The sequence below is a fragment of the Gekko japonicus genome, unplaced genomic scaffold (assembly GCF_001447785.1).
Source record: "Gekko japonicus isolate JY-2015 unplaced genomic scaffold, Gekko_japonicus_V1.1 scaffold1086, whole genome shotgun sequence".
NCBI classification, from domain to species: Eukaryota; Metazoa; Chordata; class Lepidosauria; order Squamata; family Gekkonidae; genus Gekko; species Gekko japonicus.
In genome coordinates this window covers 396,747-413,444 of record NW_015165270.1, presented here as the reverse complement: position 1 = coordinate 413,444, position 16,698 = coordinate 396,747, and the positions used below count along the sequence as shown (strand labels likewise).

Genomic DNA, 16,698 nt, shown 5'->3' with positions numbered 1-16,698 from the left:
CTGCATATGATTAACTAAGCAAATATAACTTTTTATTGGTAATGTGAGTCAGTATAGGGTTACAATTATGAAGCATATGGTTCCATGTTGTAAAGGTGTAATATTATGTTTCCAGGGACAAAGATGCTTGTCTTAATGCTGAAGAATTGTCTAATAGTATTCTGAGAAATCTAGGTAAGGGCTTAAGTTTGTTTGCCTTTCTGTGCGATATGCTGTTTTAAGAGATAACCCCCCAATTAACTATTGTCATTTATATGTCCTACCAAAAACGGTTCCCCTTTCCCATTCTCTCCGAACAAACGACAGATTCCCTACGTGAGGTGGGAAGTTCAGCATTCTGCAATTAATTAATACGCTGGGGCTTTTTGTAATGTAGTATAATAGAAAAGTAGAGGCTTGAAGCTTCACAACCTGACAGCTGTGTTTCTAGGTTTACAATTTCCAGTTGCTTTTCCAAATTAAGACACAATAGTAGGGAAGGCTGTATGAGCTGGAGATTTCCAGTTTTCCCGGTTCATGTACAAAGTGGTTACAAGCCTAAGCATTCTCTGCTAGAACTTGGTGAGAAGAGGAAAAATGCTTACGGCATCTCCTTCCCTCCCTTCTTCTTTCTTACCCCTTCCCCCAGCATATTGTAGGAATTGTAGTTCCCAGAATGCCTGCTATTAACCACAAAGTATTCAGGACAATACAGCTCTGTTAAAAGGGCAGAGGGAGGGATGGAGAGGAAGAAAGGGAAAAAACAGACGGCAAGTGTACGGATCCACCCCTTGCTCTCCTTGCCTGTGAGTATCAGAGCGGTGGTGGGGATCCAGTGTGTATGAGGGCCCTTTTGTCCACTTGCCCCTTCCCTGTCGTGTGGCATAGATAACTGCCACCACTCGAACCATTTTGCCCTTCCCTTGCTGTCAGTGGTTTGAAGCACTGACAGAGACTGTCTGTGTGCATGCACTAACTGCTACACACTCACTTCTTCCTGTCTGCTAACTCTCTAGGCTGGGTCAGGTGTTCTAGTCTACGCATGGATAAACAGCCAAGTGCTCAGTTAAGAACCTTTCGGTTACAGTCTGAGATCTTTGAAACAGGGGGAAAAAAATCATTATTCACTACCATAATCTCTATTTTCTAGAAACATAGATGCACAAAAAGAGGGTATCAGAACATTAGCAGCAGTTTTACAGAAACTAATAAAAAGAAACAAAACCATATGGCTAACTAGATTATATGAATCACTAGTTTTACCTTGGCCTTCCTTTCAGAAGAATGAACGTAAGCAAAGGTAGAACTCTGAAATAGAAGCTGTTTGGTGCAGACACCGCTGCATTTCTCCCCATCCCCTGGATTTTGGCCTGTGTACCTTTCCTTTTCCAGAATGTATCTGAAGAAGTGAGCAGTGACTCATGAAAGCTCATACCTTACTACAAATTTTGTTAGTCTTTAAGGTGCTACTGGATTCTTTTCTATCTCTCCCAGCTGTGAGGCTTCCTTTTGACCTATCCTGAAATGGGGTCTCAGTCCCCATGTTTCCCACCATTCACTTTACCCAACCACAACCAGTAGTATGTCCTTTATGGCTCTCACTTAGGATATCCAAAAAGTGATATCTTGCCTCTTCCTGGGCAAATGGTTATTGCAGTCCTGCCTATTGGTCTCCATAAACGGGAACCATCTCTTCTCTGTCTGAAATCCAAGGATTTTATTGTTTGGTTCCCAGGTTAATGGGGCCAGGGTCTCCTGCATTTCCTCATCATAACAGAAAGTATTTTTTCTTCTATTACCTACTTCATATTTCCCCTTCTCTGTGCTCCCTATGACCTTGGCATGTAAGCTAGGGTGATGCAGGTGAAAAAAGCATTTAGTGGTGTGCCTAGGACCCCATGGCGTACCTCATGGCACTACCAGTGTTCTGATGCAGTGTTCTCTGTGGAATGATTTATCCTCAAAATCTTGGTAGAATCTGAAGTGAGCTCCCCAGAGTTTCCCCATTTTTAACTTTTACTAACTGTGAATTAATATATATGTTAACATTTTAAGCAGGGACTGCTGGAAGCATTTGATTAGATTTTTAAGAAATCCCTTTCTTTTTTTCTTTCTCACAGATGGAAAGATTGTTTTACCAGGCAATGTCCTGCAAGTAACTTTCTATGGCAGATGTTGCAACCTGATGGTAACAAAGGTGAAAGGAACAGATGGGGTTCTGCTTAAAATGCAAGGTGGCTCCATTTTTAAGCAGACGCAGGACTCATCACTGGAAAATTCTGATTTTGATTCCAGTGATTTACACTTATCTATGCAACTTGGCAAACTAGCCCTAGGAGACAGTCACGGGACATCCACCAGCACCCCATGCAAGCATCTGGATCTCAGTATATCGGTTGATAATTCCGTGGAAACTGTGGTATGCAGTGAAAACACAGAAGAGAGAGACTCATTCAGTGATAATGTTGCCACTTCCATTCCTCATTTCGTATCGACAACATTAAGTGAGCAATTCCTGACAGATGGAGCAATGCTGCAGACTGATGGAAGAGGAGTGCCACTGAACTCTGATACCTTTTACTTCATTTCTTCAAGGACTAGGATCAATTTCATTGAATCTCAGACTAAAGTAATGGAAGAGAGTAATCCTGAACAAAGGGTGAACCTATGATTCAATAGGTGGACTCCGTAACCAGCTAAAAACCATAAGAGAAATGATTGAACTTCCCTTGAAGAATCCTGACCTGTTTAGAAGTTATGGTAGGATGTCTCTGAAGTGGACCTTTTAGTTACAAATTACTGTTGTTTATTAGCTTAAATTGTTAACTCATGTAGGACATGGACCAGTTTTAAGTTCTTTCACAGTGGTACATCTTTTTTCATTGCTTCGTATTTTTGTATTACTTGGGAGGTGTTGTGGCTTGGTTGGTAGAGCACACAGAAGGTTCCACGTCCCATTTCTGACATTTCCAGTTAAAAGGATCAGGGAGTTAGGTAGGTGAAAGACTTCTACCTGAGATGCTGCTACTGCCTATCAAAATACTGACCTAGGTAGACCAGTAGTCTGACACAGAATAAGGGTGCATCATGTGTCTGTTTTTGTATGCCCTTGAATAACACAAGGTAATCTAGGCTGAATCTTGTAATGTTCCTATTCTTTGGCTTTAACTTTATGAATTATTGAGCTGTATGGATATCAGGTGCATTTTTAAAAAATGCCTACATTTCAGCAGCAGGGTTGCATTGGACCCTTCATGATAAATGAAATGTTCTCAAGTTCTCAGCTTCTTCTTCAGCATCTTTTTTGTTGTTGTCACTTATTTTGGAAGTATTAAATAGGCTACACATTTTGAGCTGGTGTTCTTTCTCAGGTAAGGACAGTGGAAGGTGAAATCTAGCTGGTATTTTACCATGTAATTGAAACTCCGCTGCTCCAGGACAGCCCTTCTGTTTTTTTTCTTCTTATGGTCATAAGATCCACTCTAACCATGCAGACAGGATTTTACATAGACACATAACTACGTAGTGACTTGGAGATCACTGAGACATCCATACTGATGGAATCTTTAATGGCAAGGACTTTTGTATTGTTCAACATAGTATTATTAACAATGACTGAAAGGCTTGAGGTATAGACTGATTTCTTCTTTTCAAGTTTCTTTCAATTAGAAGATCGCATGATTCAGACAACATTAAGCATTTTTGAGCCTTTTTCATTTCAGTGGAAGAATTAAACGCATAGTTAGGGCTCTCTCATTGAAATAAATGAGATCATAAAATGCTTAACTTTGGCCTGATTGTTGTGAAACTGTGTAACAATTCAAAACTAATCCTATGCATGTTACTTGATCAATGGATTTTACTCCTGAATAAGTTTGTATAATGTTACAGCTTTAGAGTTTCATCTGGATATTACAAATACTATGTTAGTAGAACATAAAAAAACCAAATAATGTATATTTATAAAAATAAAGATACGAATCACATTAAAGATGGCTACCCTCTGAAACTGTTTTGGTCTAACGTAGAACAGTTGGATTCTAGTCCAGTAGCACAGTTGGATTCTAGTCCACACTTCCACTGATGAAGGGCGCTTATCCCCTGAAAAGCTTCTTGATCTCTAGGGTAACCAAATCACATGAAAGGTTACTAAAAATGTTTTTTGCACTTCAAAAAATTAGGTAAAAAACAATGTTCTTTAAAAATGTCAATAAAAATATTTTATTCTGTTACCCTCTTCTTTGAACATGTTGGTGATGTAGATAAAAAATTAAAGATGTGCAATGAAATTATCAGGCGTATATAACTATGCAATTGCCTGTTGTAGTGCTAATTTTTTTAAAAAAATTCTGTTTGTTCATAACATGTTCTTCCTTAGTATATGGTGCAGATAAACACGAACTCTTCTTCTCTGCTTCTGTGTCTGTTTCTTTCAAGGAATCCCGCCACCTAGAGGAGTGCTGCTGTATGGCCCCCCAGGTACTGGGAAGACCCTGATAGCCAGAGCGGTTGCATATGAGGTTGAAGCTCATGTCACTACAATTAATGGTCCTGAAATTATAAGCAAGTAAGTTCTGCCTAATTTTATTTATTTTTGCGGTGTTATCCCTATTCTCCCAACTGTACTTGCTAGATGCTGAAGAGGCGACTTAAGAGCAGAAAGTGATTGCTGAATCCTGCCTGGAAATAGGTCACTTCTACTTCTGCAGATGAAAACTGAAGGAATTGACAGTGCTTTCTTGTATGAAAGTTCATGTGGCAGTTTGCATTGATGTCCCAGTTCGAAAGATTGCATGGATAAATGCCAGCCTATTACGCTCTATCCTATTTCCCATTCCACGGAATTCAATGGTTTATCATCTCCATTTTGTCCTCCTCACAGCAACCCTCCGAGGTGTGTTAGATATGAGAGAACACTTAGATTCAAGCCCCGTCGCACCTTAGAGACCAACAAGATTTTTGAGGCGTGAGCTTCCTAGAGTCAAAGCTCCCTTTGTCAGATAAGCTCATGCCCTGGAAATCTTCTTGGTCTCTTAAGGTGCTCCTGGACTCTAATCTAACTATTCGACTGCAGACCAACACGGCTACCCTCTGAAACTAGAAGGAGAGACTGACCCAAAGTCACCCTTTGCATTTCATAGCTGAGTAAAGATTTGAACCGTTGTATTCCTGAACTTGTTCTAATACTAACCATTATGCAGCCAAATAGCTAGTTACTTTGCTTTTGGATGGGACGAATGTACGCGTTACTGGAAAAGTGGCAGTGCTCTTTAATGGAGCCATTGCAATAAGATCCCAGGTGCAGAAATAGCTCTATTGGTCACATTTTAATGATTGCTATTTTCTGTTTTAACTCTTGAATCTTAAAGATCTGTTGACTGTATAATAAACTAACCACTATGCTGATTCCAACTGTGTTTGATTTTGTTGCAGGTTTTATGGAGAGAGTGAAGCCAGATTACGGCACATATTTTCAGAAGCTGCTTCACGGTATGTTTTTGTTTTCTCAGAGAAGTTACTTCAGATCCCAGGTGGTTCAATGGGTGAAGCCTCACACATAGACCATTGAAGTTCTTGGTTCACATCCTGAAGTCCCTATAAGAATACCCAGGCGGTGATAGAGGTTTATAAACTCATGACTGCTGTGAAAATGACATTTTTCTCCATCTTTCATTGCTGAACTGTAGGTTCAGGACAGATGACAGGAAGTACTTCTTCAGTCAATGTCTAATTAACTTACGGAACTTACTACCACAACATATGATGATGTCTGAGCCTTAAAAAAAAAAAAAAGGTTACACAACTTTTTGGAGGCTAAGGTCTATCAGTGACCCTTCATGGCTACATGGAGTTTCCCAGTCAGTACAGCCTTGAACATCAGATTGTGAGGGATAAACAATGAGGAAGGAGGACTATTTCTTTCATGCCCAGTTTGTGGGCTTTCAGGCAGCATCTGCTGGCCATTGCCTAAAATGCTTGATCTAATCCGTCTGGGTTGTCCTTGCATTAAATCACACTGTTTGTTTGCAGTGTGTGTATTTTAGGCTCCTGTTCAAGGAAGTTAGAAAACCTTGAAGTCTCTCTGTAACAGGGATTCTTGCCTGATTTGCTAAGAGCCCAGGGGTACATTCACACATCAATAAATATTGCACTCTTATTGCAGTAGCAATCATTTGCTGCTGTTTTACACTGTGGTTGTGTTTTTAATGCTAATGTTTTGTTTTGTAAGGCAGGATCTTCAGAGAGATAGCATATAAATCTTCCAAATAAATGATTTGTGTTTTTAATGCTAATGTTTTGTTTTGTAAGCTGTCTCAGGCAGGATCCTCAGAGAGATAGCATATAAATCTTCCAATTAAATGATTTGCAACTGGATTATCCCATGTGGAGGACCCAGTCCAGTTGTAAATGTTTCCTATATAGAGCAAAGACAGGGCAGTATCCAACAGTGTGCAGATGCAGCCCAGGTTTGCATTTTAGATCAAAATTGATTTTGCAAGCATGTCTGTATTTGTAAACTGAAGGGATTTATGCACTGATCCATATTTATTCAAGATTAACCACACAGTTCAGTTGGGTTTAAGTCTGTCTTCTTTCAGCTGTGTTCAGATTTCTTCTTTGTTCCAGATTTCTGCAATCCAGATTTCTTGCACTGTTTACTGGGTATCCCATCCTGTTGATTGTATTGACTGTGTAATCTGCCTTGAATCCCAGTGAGAAAGGTGGATAAATAAAATCCAGCCTTGGAGACTAGATACTGCTCAAAAATCCTTGTGTCTTAAATGTTCCTTGTGCTCCAGATGTAGACCAAAGTCTGCTGTGTCACTATGCAAAAATATATCTGACTGCTTTACAGCTATATATCTGAGTAGACTGAAAAAGGGCTTGCTAGGCATATGGTGATAGTGTTAAGGACAAGAAATTGATTGTTGGGGATCTGTAGTAATCAAGTGAGAAAATGGCAGGTGTGACCTGGCCGCTAGTATGGAACTACTGCAGCCAAAATAGTCATGGAATCACATTTTATTTTAGTTATTTATTAAAAAAAGGTAAAGGTTCCTTTGATCAAAAGCCAGTCGAGTCCGACTCTAGGGTTATGGTGCTCATCTCCCTTTCAAAGCCGAAGAGCCAGCGCTGTCCGAAGACATGTGGTCATGTGGCCAGCATGACTAAACACCAAGGCGCACGGAACGCTGTTACCTTCCCACTGAAGTGGTACCTATTTATCTACTTGCAATGTCTTGCTTTCAAACTGCTAGGTTGGCAGTTTATTTATACATATGCATATATGTACATACGTTAAGGGATGAAAAGTTTTCATAACTGAATTCCAGCCCTGTTCTTTGTGAGCATATTAGCTTGTTCTTGACAACGTGTAAATTAGTAAATGACATTCTTCTGCAAGTGTAAATACTTGTTCCTGTTTGCTACTGGAAGTCTCATTTTCTCAAATCATAGTATGGTTCAAGAGATGGTGATATTCTCATAGCCTGACTTTCTGACCCAAGTGTGGTTGAATTCTGACTGCTGAGGTAAAATTGCAGCTTTCTGCCTCCTTGCAAGCTTTTCTAATAATCAGTGTCTTGGACTACATGTGTTCTTAATGTACCTACATAATTTGTAGGTAAACTTTAAGTTGCCTCCATTTGAGGACAGCCATATGCTTTGTACTCTTTTCATAAACAGGTGTATTGAAATATGTGTATTCCAAATTTCAGCTTCTTGTGTGCCTAAGCATTTTGACACCATTGGATTTTCTGTTTTGGAGGTATAATATAAAAAGGTTCAGTTTCTTTTTCTGCAACCAAAATGACATTCTTCTGCAAGTGTAAATACTTGTTCCTGTTTGCTACTGGAAGTCTCATTTTCTCAAATCATAGTATGGTTCAACAGACGGTGATATTCTCATAGCCTGACTTTCTGATCCAAGTGTGGTTGAATTCTGGCTGCTGAGGTAAAATTGCAGCTTTCTGCATCCTTGCAAGCGTTTCTAATGATCAGTGTCTTGGACTACATGTGTTCTTAATGTACCTACATAATTTGTAGGTAAACTTTAAGTTGCCTCCATTTGAGGACAGCCATATGCTTTGTACTCTTTTCATAAACAGGTGTATTGAAATATGTGTATTCCAAATTTCAGCTTTTTGTGTGCCTAAGCATTTTGACACCATTGGATTTTCTGTTTTGGAGGCATAATATAAAAAGGTTCAGTTTCTTTTTCTGCAACCAGATCAAATACACCAAATTTCACTACTCAGTTTATTAGAAGTACCCTAAAAACTTTGTTACCCTTGTCAGCGAATGACTAGCAGTGCAATCTTGAGCAGAGTTGTACCCATCTAAGGCCACTGATTTCAATAGGCTTAGAAAGATGTAAATCTTCTTAGGGTTTCACTGTGAATCAGGTGCTGGGTGACTTAGTTAGCACTATAATATTCTTAATGTGTATGTTTTTGTTGTTCATGATTATTCGAATGCTTTCCTTTTCAGTCGACCGTCCATAATATTTATTGACGAAATTGATGCCCTCTGTCCTAAAAGAGAAGGGGCACAGAATGAAGTTGAGAAAAGAATTGTAGCTTCATTATTAACATTGATGGATGGCATTGGATCAGTAAGTAAAAGGATGTTGATAGAATTACTGCGGTGTAGGTGATGTGAAATAATTGTCCTTGTACCTCTTGCTTTCTTGGGAAACTGTTTGTATAGACTTGCTACAGCACTGCTTTTGAAGATCTGGGTGGAAACTTTCTGTATTGCAAAATTAAAGCCTAATATATTCAGTGAAACCAGACTCAAGAAGTTATTTAATTCTTCTTTGTATCCATGTTTGTTACAGTCTGCCGTAAAGAACACTGTGGTCTGTAAATGGTTTGAATATGTCTAAATGCTGTTGGCTGCAGCCTTCCTTTCATCTGCCATAACTCTGTTAAGATCAATGTGATACTCGCTGGACCATTTAAAAACCCCTTATTTTGTTCCACTATCCATTATCCCCAGAGTAATGATCAAGTATAAGTAAGCGGAGGACATGGTAGCATGCTACAGAATGCTCCATCGTTCTAGCTCTGAAAATATATTGGAAGGAACTGGATTTCTGATCCATGTTCTACGGATCTGCAGTTGATTCTGCAGTGGCTGTTCCAGAAGGCTGTGAAACAGAAGTTGGAATGACTGCCACACTTCAGCATACATAGAACCATAGAATCATAGAATGTTAGAGTTGGAAGGGACCTTGCAGGTCATCTAGTCCAACCCCTGCACTCTGCAGGAGCATAGCCGAAAGATAGCCCTACAACATACCCGAAAGATGGTCGTCCAGCCTCCGCTTGAAAACGTCCAGCGAAGGAGTACCCACCACCTCCTGAGGCAGACTGTTCCACTGCTCAACCACTCTTACAGCTAGGAAGTTTTTCCTGATATTTAGCCAGTAACGACTCCTTTGTAATTTCCACCCATTAGATCTAGTCTTGCAATCCGGAGCAAGAGACAATAGATCTGCTCCATCTTCTATATGGCAGCCCTTCAAATACTTGGAAGACTGCAATCATGTCCCCTCGAAACCTTCTCTTTCCCAGGCTAAACATACCCAACTCTTTCAGCCTTTCCTCATAAGACTTGGATTCAAACCCTCTCACCATCCTGCTTGCCCTCTTCTGGACACGCTCGAGCTTGTCAACATCCTTCCTAAAATGTGGTGCCCAGAACTGGACACAGTACTCCAGGTGAGGCCTGACCATAGCAGAATAGAGCGGAACTACCACCTCCCGTGATCTGGACACAATGCTTCTGTTAATGCATCCTAAGATTGCATTAGCTTTCTTCGCAGTCACATCGCACTGCAGGCTCATGTTTAGCTTGTGATCAACCAGAACACCCAGATCCCTTTCACATGTGCTGCTGTCAAGCCAAGTCCCTCCCATTCTATATCTGTGCCTTTGAATTTTTTGTACCTAAGTGTAGGACTTTGTTTATGAGAGAAAAGTGTATGAGAGAAAGCATAGGGTAGTAAAAATCCAATAAATGAATATCATGGCCTAGAGACCATGGTGGAAACTGCTGGATCAATTTAAACAGGTGCTGAGTAGTTTGGGATTACACCACTGAAAGCTGATTCCATCTAGATTCCACTGGCGCCCCCTAATGACTGTAGGAATTAGCTTTCTCCTTAGTGGAGGTAAGGGCTCCCAGGGCTGTTTTGAATGTTTCTCATTAGCACAGATAAACACAGGCTGGAGATCAGCCGGGACAGTATTGGAGCAACAGCAGCTTTACTGTCTTTGTGCCCATCTTTTATTTTCAGTATACACATTGCTTCAGAATTCTTATGTCAGTCCTTAACACTGTCTTATAAATTAAGGCCAGTGAGCATCATGGCTGAGTGGGAATCTGAACCTGTGTCTTCCATATCTAAATTCCTGTACTCTGTTATACCCCATTGGCTTGGCTATTGACTTGCAATAAATCTGTTTTGTATTACTCATTTAGGAAGGCAGTGAAGGACAACTCTTGGTTCTTGGAGCCACAAACCGGCCTCATGCGCTTGATCCAGCACTGCGCAGACCTGGACGCTTTGATAAGGAAATAGAAATTGGTGTTCCCAGTGCTCAAGACAGGCTTGACATCCTCCACAAGCTTCTTAAGAAGGTTCCTCATTCATTATCAGCAACAGAGTTGATTCAGTTGGCTGACAGTGCCCATGGATACGTAGGGGCAGACCTAGCAGCATTATGCAAGGAAGCAGGTAAGCATAACACAAACAGTATATTGCATGTTACAGTGTGATTGAACCAATCCTTAGGATGTGCTCAAAATGTGGTAGTAAAGTTTAGCAGTTCAGTTTTCCAGTTTTAAACATCCAACCCTGGACAAATTAGAGAATTGTAATCTGTTCTCCCTTTTACTACAAATGACTATAAGATTGAATCAATCAATTGCACGTTAGTATTTATGTAGAAAATTTGTGTGTTGCTTTTCTAGAACCTGCTTGAGGTTGCTCACAACTAAACCAATAAGTAAATAACAACAACTATAGCAGGACGCAAAAGTAGCTTAAAACAAACAGCACAGTCTAAAATTGTGTCAATAAGACCAGCCTCAGACTCACAGCAGACCAAGTTAAAAAGATTCATCATTGTGGCCCAGTTTTAATTGTGAAGCTGTTGCTGAGGCACAGTTGTTCATTATTGTGAGTCTCTTTTGGTTTGTGATGCAATATTTTGGGCCTTTTCTTTGAATGTATCTATTCAGTGGTCAGTAATCACCAAAAATATCTTAGAGAGGAGTCCTGTTGAACCCTAGAATTCTACCTGGGAGTACATTTCATTGCCTCATGTTCATTTATTTATTTAATTAATTCATTTGTACTCAGTTGGGGCCCAAAGTAGCTTACATCATTCCCCTCTCCTCCATTTTATCTTCACAACAACCCTGTAGGGATTTGAACCTGGGGTTCCCAAATACTAGTCCAACACTCTTAACCACTATATCACACTGGACATCATGTTTCTTGTACTCCATGAAAATAAAATTAAATCTTGACACTACAAGCAAGATGGATCAGAATAAGTAATCTGTAGTTATGCTGGAGGACCACGGTGGCTTAGAGGTTAAGACGCTGAGCTACAGACTGGGAGGTCTGTAGTCCGGCAGTTCGAGACCCAAGTGCCACGTGACGGAGTGAGCTCCCGTCTCTGGCCCCAGCTCCTGCCAACATAGCACTTCGAAAGCAAGAAATTGCAAGTAGATAAATAGGTACCACTTTGGTGGGAAGGTAACGGCGTTCTGTGCGCCTCGGTATTTAGTCATGCTGGCCACATGACCATGGAGAAGTCTCCAGATAGCGCTGGCTCTTTGGCTTGAAAACAGAGATGAACACCACCCCCTAAAATTGGATATGACTAGCTTTTGAGCAAGGGAAACCTTTACCTTTACTAGTTATGTGGAAATGAAAAGTGGGCGTTGAGAGCTTTCTGTTGGATCACATACTGTTGGTTGAAGGGGATGCCTGCTTTCCAAATAGCACTGAGTTCCCTAGCAGACAGAAGAGGAAGGTAACTGAATCTTATTTATAAAGAACGGTCATTGTAATCACCTATTATATTGGAGTGACACCTAGTGGTGGAAGATGAGTTCTCACCTATACAGCGCTCCAATATGAACAATTTACATTTCAACAAATGTAGAAAAAGATTTTTTTAAAATGCACAGATTGTGTACTGGCTTGTTTCACGCCTTAAAAATACCAAGCTGTATGTCTGCATCTTTAAAATTACTGATAGTAACTGTTGTTTAGACATGTTATTACAGTCATTTTCTGGAACGTATTTTGTCCTTGAGTTACTTCTCCCCCCCCAGAGTCCTTGGAGGGGGGGAGAGGGGGGAAATTTATTTTATGTTTCCAAAAAAGAGTAAAATGGCTTTGTCAGAGAAGATGTTGGGAATTATGCCTATCACTGTTGTTCTGTTTAAATGTTATTACTTCTGATTTCCCCTTCTATACAAAGCGTTAACCATTGGTTCTTGCTACTTATGGCCTTTAAAAGGATACAGTTATGGAGTACCTGGTCAATTCCTTAGTATGGAGTATGGCTTCCTTAGTTAACTCAAGAAGATCTGAGATATTCCTGTACTGAATGGAAAGCATCAAGACTGTGTATATGTTCTTGTTGCATGAAGCAGATGCTTTCCATTCAGTACAGGAATAGCTCAGTGCTTCCTGAGTTTGCTCTCTAAAGCAGTATGTGAACTCTTGTGCCTTGAAGTAATAAATAGCAATTACACTAGACTACACTTGAATGGAACATTTTATTAAATAAGCACCCATAAACTGCACTGAAATGTCCTGACAGTTAAGACATGTCATTCTCTGCCGTTTTTTCTATGTCTTTCTTTTGTAATTTACTCCCTTTTTATTACCTACCAGGATGATTGTGACTTTTTTTTAAATAGAAGAGGTGCTATGGCTCCTTTGTAGTGCATCTTCTTTGCATGTAGAAGGTCCCAGGTTCAGTTCCCAGCATCTGCTGTTAAAGAAATAGCTAGTAACTGGGGATGTGATAGGCATCTACCAGAGGTCCACTGGCAGTCAGAGTAGACAATACTGACCTTGATAGACCATTAGTCTAACTTGGAATAGGGCAGGTTCTTGTATAGGACTGCATTTTAAGTGAATGAAAGATCAAAGTCTTCAGACTCCTCCCTTACTGAAATAGAATGTTCAATAGATAAACTTGGGCTTTCTAAAAAAAGAGAGAGACAAGAAAGGGTATATAATCCAGATATCTTTGTTAGAATGAAAAAGTGCTAATTTATATCAGTTTTGTGAACTATGAGAAAACTTGGTAATCCTAGCAAGCCATCATTTTTCTGTCTTTCTACCATTTCCTGTTGGGCTGCAGTATTTTCCGAATTCAACACATATCCAACTTTCACTAGCCAGCATCTACCATCTCTGAATGGTAACATGCCTGTATTCTCTTAAAACCATGCTGCTGTTCCAGTTAAGTATTCACAAAGCTTTTATTTTGTGAAGTGTTTATAATAAACAGAGACCACTGCTGGATTTTAAAAAAGAAAATATTAAAACGTATGGAACTTTAATTAGTCAGTAAGGATGTGAATGGAATAAACAGTTTTGAATATTGTTAGATTCTTAGCAACAACGGCTTCCAAATATAGCAATTCATTAGAAACGTATCCTTCTAAGGCTGCCTGGAAGTTTCAAGCAGGATAGATATAAATATAACTTTATTTCTTTGGGACGCGAGAAGGGCTGTTTTGTTTATAGGGAAAAGAAATAGCTTGCTTTGAAAATATTAGTGCTTATCTTTACAGTAACATTGGCTACGGAATGCAGATAAAATGCCCCTTCCTTTAAATAAATCGGGGAAAGGAATAATAAATGTTTTGGTTTAAATTATGGTTGTCTGGTAGTTAGTCAGTGATGATATTATGTTGTGCTGATGTATTGGGATGGGTCTTAGTAAGCACTGTGAGTGGAAGACGTTCACAGAACTAATATTTTTGCTCACCCTCTCGCCTCTGTGACCCCCTGAAAAGCTGTTCTTGGGATGAGGGACCTCAAGAGCAGCACTGGAAGTGGTGCATTGAAAAGGAGGAATGGTCTGAAATCCCTCCACCCCCACAAGGGCCCTTTTCACATTACCGTTCTGAACCAGTTGTTATTCGTTGATGGCCCAATTTCAAGTAAAGTGATGCAGGGACAGGGGTTTCATACAGCGAATTTCATACAGTTGAAGTCAGTGGGCTTAGACTGGTGTAACTCAGTTTAGGTTTGCACTGCAAAGGTACCCTACATTAATTTTATGGAATTTCATATCTGACTTTTGACTAGAAAAATATTAGTATCTCTTTCTTCCTTCTGTTTTGGTTCAGTAAAAAGACCAGCAGCCTTGAGGGAAAGAAATCAAAAACACTCAGCCTGATTTCTGTAAACAGTCATTGGGGTAGAGACTGGATGAAAATGGATGGAAACAACCAGGGGGACTTAATGAAAACTGGGGTTTGGGTGGGATGTCACCCCTAAGTGTTTCTAGAGGAGGCAGAAACATCCCTATATTAATTGCATTTGATCATTCTATGTAAGCTGCCTTGGAATCCTTCTGGATGAGAAGGTGGGATAGAATATGTGTGCACATAGTTATGGAGGTGGTATCTAATAAGGAAATTTTATAGTATGGGGGTTATTTTATTTAATTATATAAAACCATATATGTCTAACCTTTCAATTCAATTTCAAGGCAGTATACAATACATATAATTAAAAATATAGACTGTATTAAAAATCGGATCACTAAAATGGTCATAACAAGTTTTGGAACAACTGTCCCATGTGTATGAATCAAAGACCAATCGGTCCAGTCCAACAACTCTTCAGCAATTGGCAAAATCCCTTTGAAATAAGATTGTTTCACAAGTGCTCTTAAATGCTGTCAGAGTTAGTGTTTTCTGTATATTCCGTGGCAAACTATTGCAAAGTAGAGAGTCTGGTGGGAAATGCTCAACACGTTATGGAGAATGTACTCTCTTCATCGAGGGACAAATAGAAGAGTCTGTGGAGATGATATAAACTGCCACATGGGTTTGTACCATACTTGAGGTATTTTGGCTGTAGATCATGAACATCTTTTAAGGTAAGAACCAGAATTTTGAATTAAACCTGGTACCAAAATGGTAGCCAGTGCAATTTATTTAGCAATGTACCCATAACACGCACTACCTGTGTATAGGTTTCTGTGTTTTGTACTAGTTGAAACTTCCATGTCAGAACCACACAGAGCACTTTACAGCAAGATTATAGTAGTATTGATCAACCTAGATAGATCCTCTGAATCTAGTAGGAAGGAGAACTTCTGAATGAGATACTAGCCTAGCCTGCTTCTTAAAAAGCAAGGAATGATCCAAGTTCCAAAAACCCATATGCTCAGTTAATGATAATTATTTGGTCTGTCCTTGATGGAATTAGGCTATCTCCAGAACATCTCTTCCAAACAGCATCTTCCCTGTCTTGTCTGAATTTATTTTCAGCTTGTTTTCCTGTGTCCTCTTGACCACAGCATCTGAACACTGGTTTTGGGTAGTCATTACTACATCCGGGGGCTTAGTTAACAAAATACAAAACTATGTGTCAATAAGCATATTGATGACACACATATCCAAAGTTGTAGATGGTGTCTTTTAACATTTAAATATTGAAAGCATAATTGAGAATACAGAATTTTGAGGGGCAGCATACTTAAGGTCCCACCACATGATTCAGCATCCCTGATGGAAATTCTGGGTCCCATTGCTCAGAAAAGACCAAAATCACTGAAGAATAGCCTCAGGAGTCTCCCCCTTCAAAATTATGTAGCATTCTAGGGTGGTATACTGTATCAAAGGTGACGGAGCTATGGAAAATTAACAAACAACTAAGTCCTGTACAAATGGTGATCGTTTCCATACTGTTACCTCATCCTGAAGACAAAGCAGAGTAGCCTTTCAGGTATGCCTGGAGTTGCTCTGCCACCACCCAGTCATTCATTGTGTCCCACATGGAATGTTTAGGAGAGGAAGGTGAAGTGCATTGCCTCTGGTGTGCACAGGGCTTATTCCTCTACTGCCCATTCCATGATTTTACCTTATAGGCTGGGTTGCACCTCAGCACATGCTTGTGCAGCATGACTTTGTTTTTGAAGAGCCAGTGTGGTTTTAGGCACTCTGGGAATCAGCAGGATGGCAAGAGAATAATAATAACTGTATGGCATTGTGTGTAGAATAGCCAGGAGATCCTAAGATTGTTTGGCAGCCAGACATTCTAGCTCTTTAGCATTATGCACCAATAGGTGGCGAGCTAGACTTGTTTTTAAGGCAAGAGATGTTTCAAAGGTGGTTTGCCATTGTCTGCCTCTGCGTCACAGCCCTGGTATTCCTTGGAGGTTGCCCTTCCAAATACTAGCCAAGGCCGACCCTGCTTAGCTTCTGAGATCTGACGGGATTGGGCTAGCCTGGGCTATCCAGGTCAGGGTGGCAATAGAATAATCTGGGACACCCCAGCCATTGCAGACTTATCCCATAATAGCACACGTCGGTGGAAATAAGACACATTCAAGGATAGTTTAGTTCTATCATTATTTGTATCCACTGACCTGTCTGTCTGTGCTAATACACTCCTTGGCTATGGCAAAAAACCCCACACTAATGGTATAACATAACCAG

At 40.0% G+C, this 16,698-nt stretch overlaps 1 protein-coding gene across 1 annotated transcript in view; it reads left to right on the top strand.

Annotated features, from left to right (window-relative positions):
• Window positions 1–16,698, top strand: part of SPATA5 (spermatogenesis associated 5) — a 226,150-nt gene that overhangs the window by 2,097 nt on the left and 207,355 nt on the right. Inside the window, 7 exon segments of the mRNA XM_015410217.1 lie at window positions 116–174; window positions 2,100–2,641; window positions 2,643–2,739; window positions 4,417–4,546; window positions 5,413–5,469; window positions 8,470–8,593; window positions 10,468–10,723. Of these exon segments, the coding sequence (XP_015265703.1) occupies window positions 116–174; window positions 2,100–2,641; window positions 2,643–2,739; window positions 4,417–4,546; window positions 5,413–5,469; window positions 8,470–8,593; window positions 10,468–10,723 (1,265 nt within the window).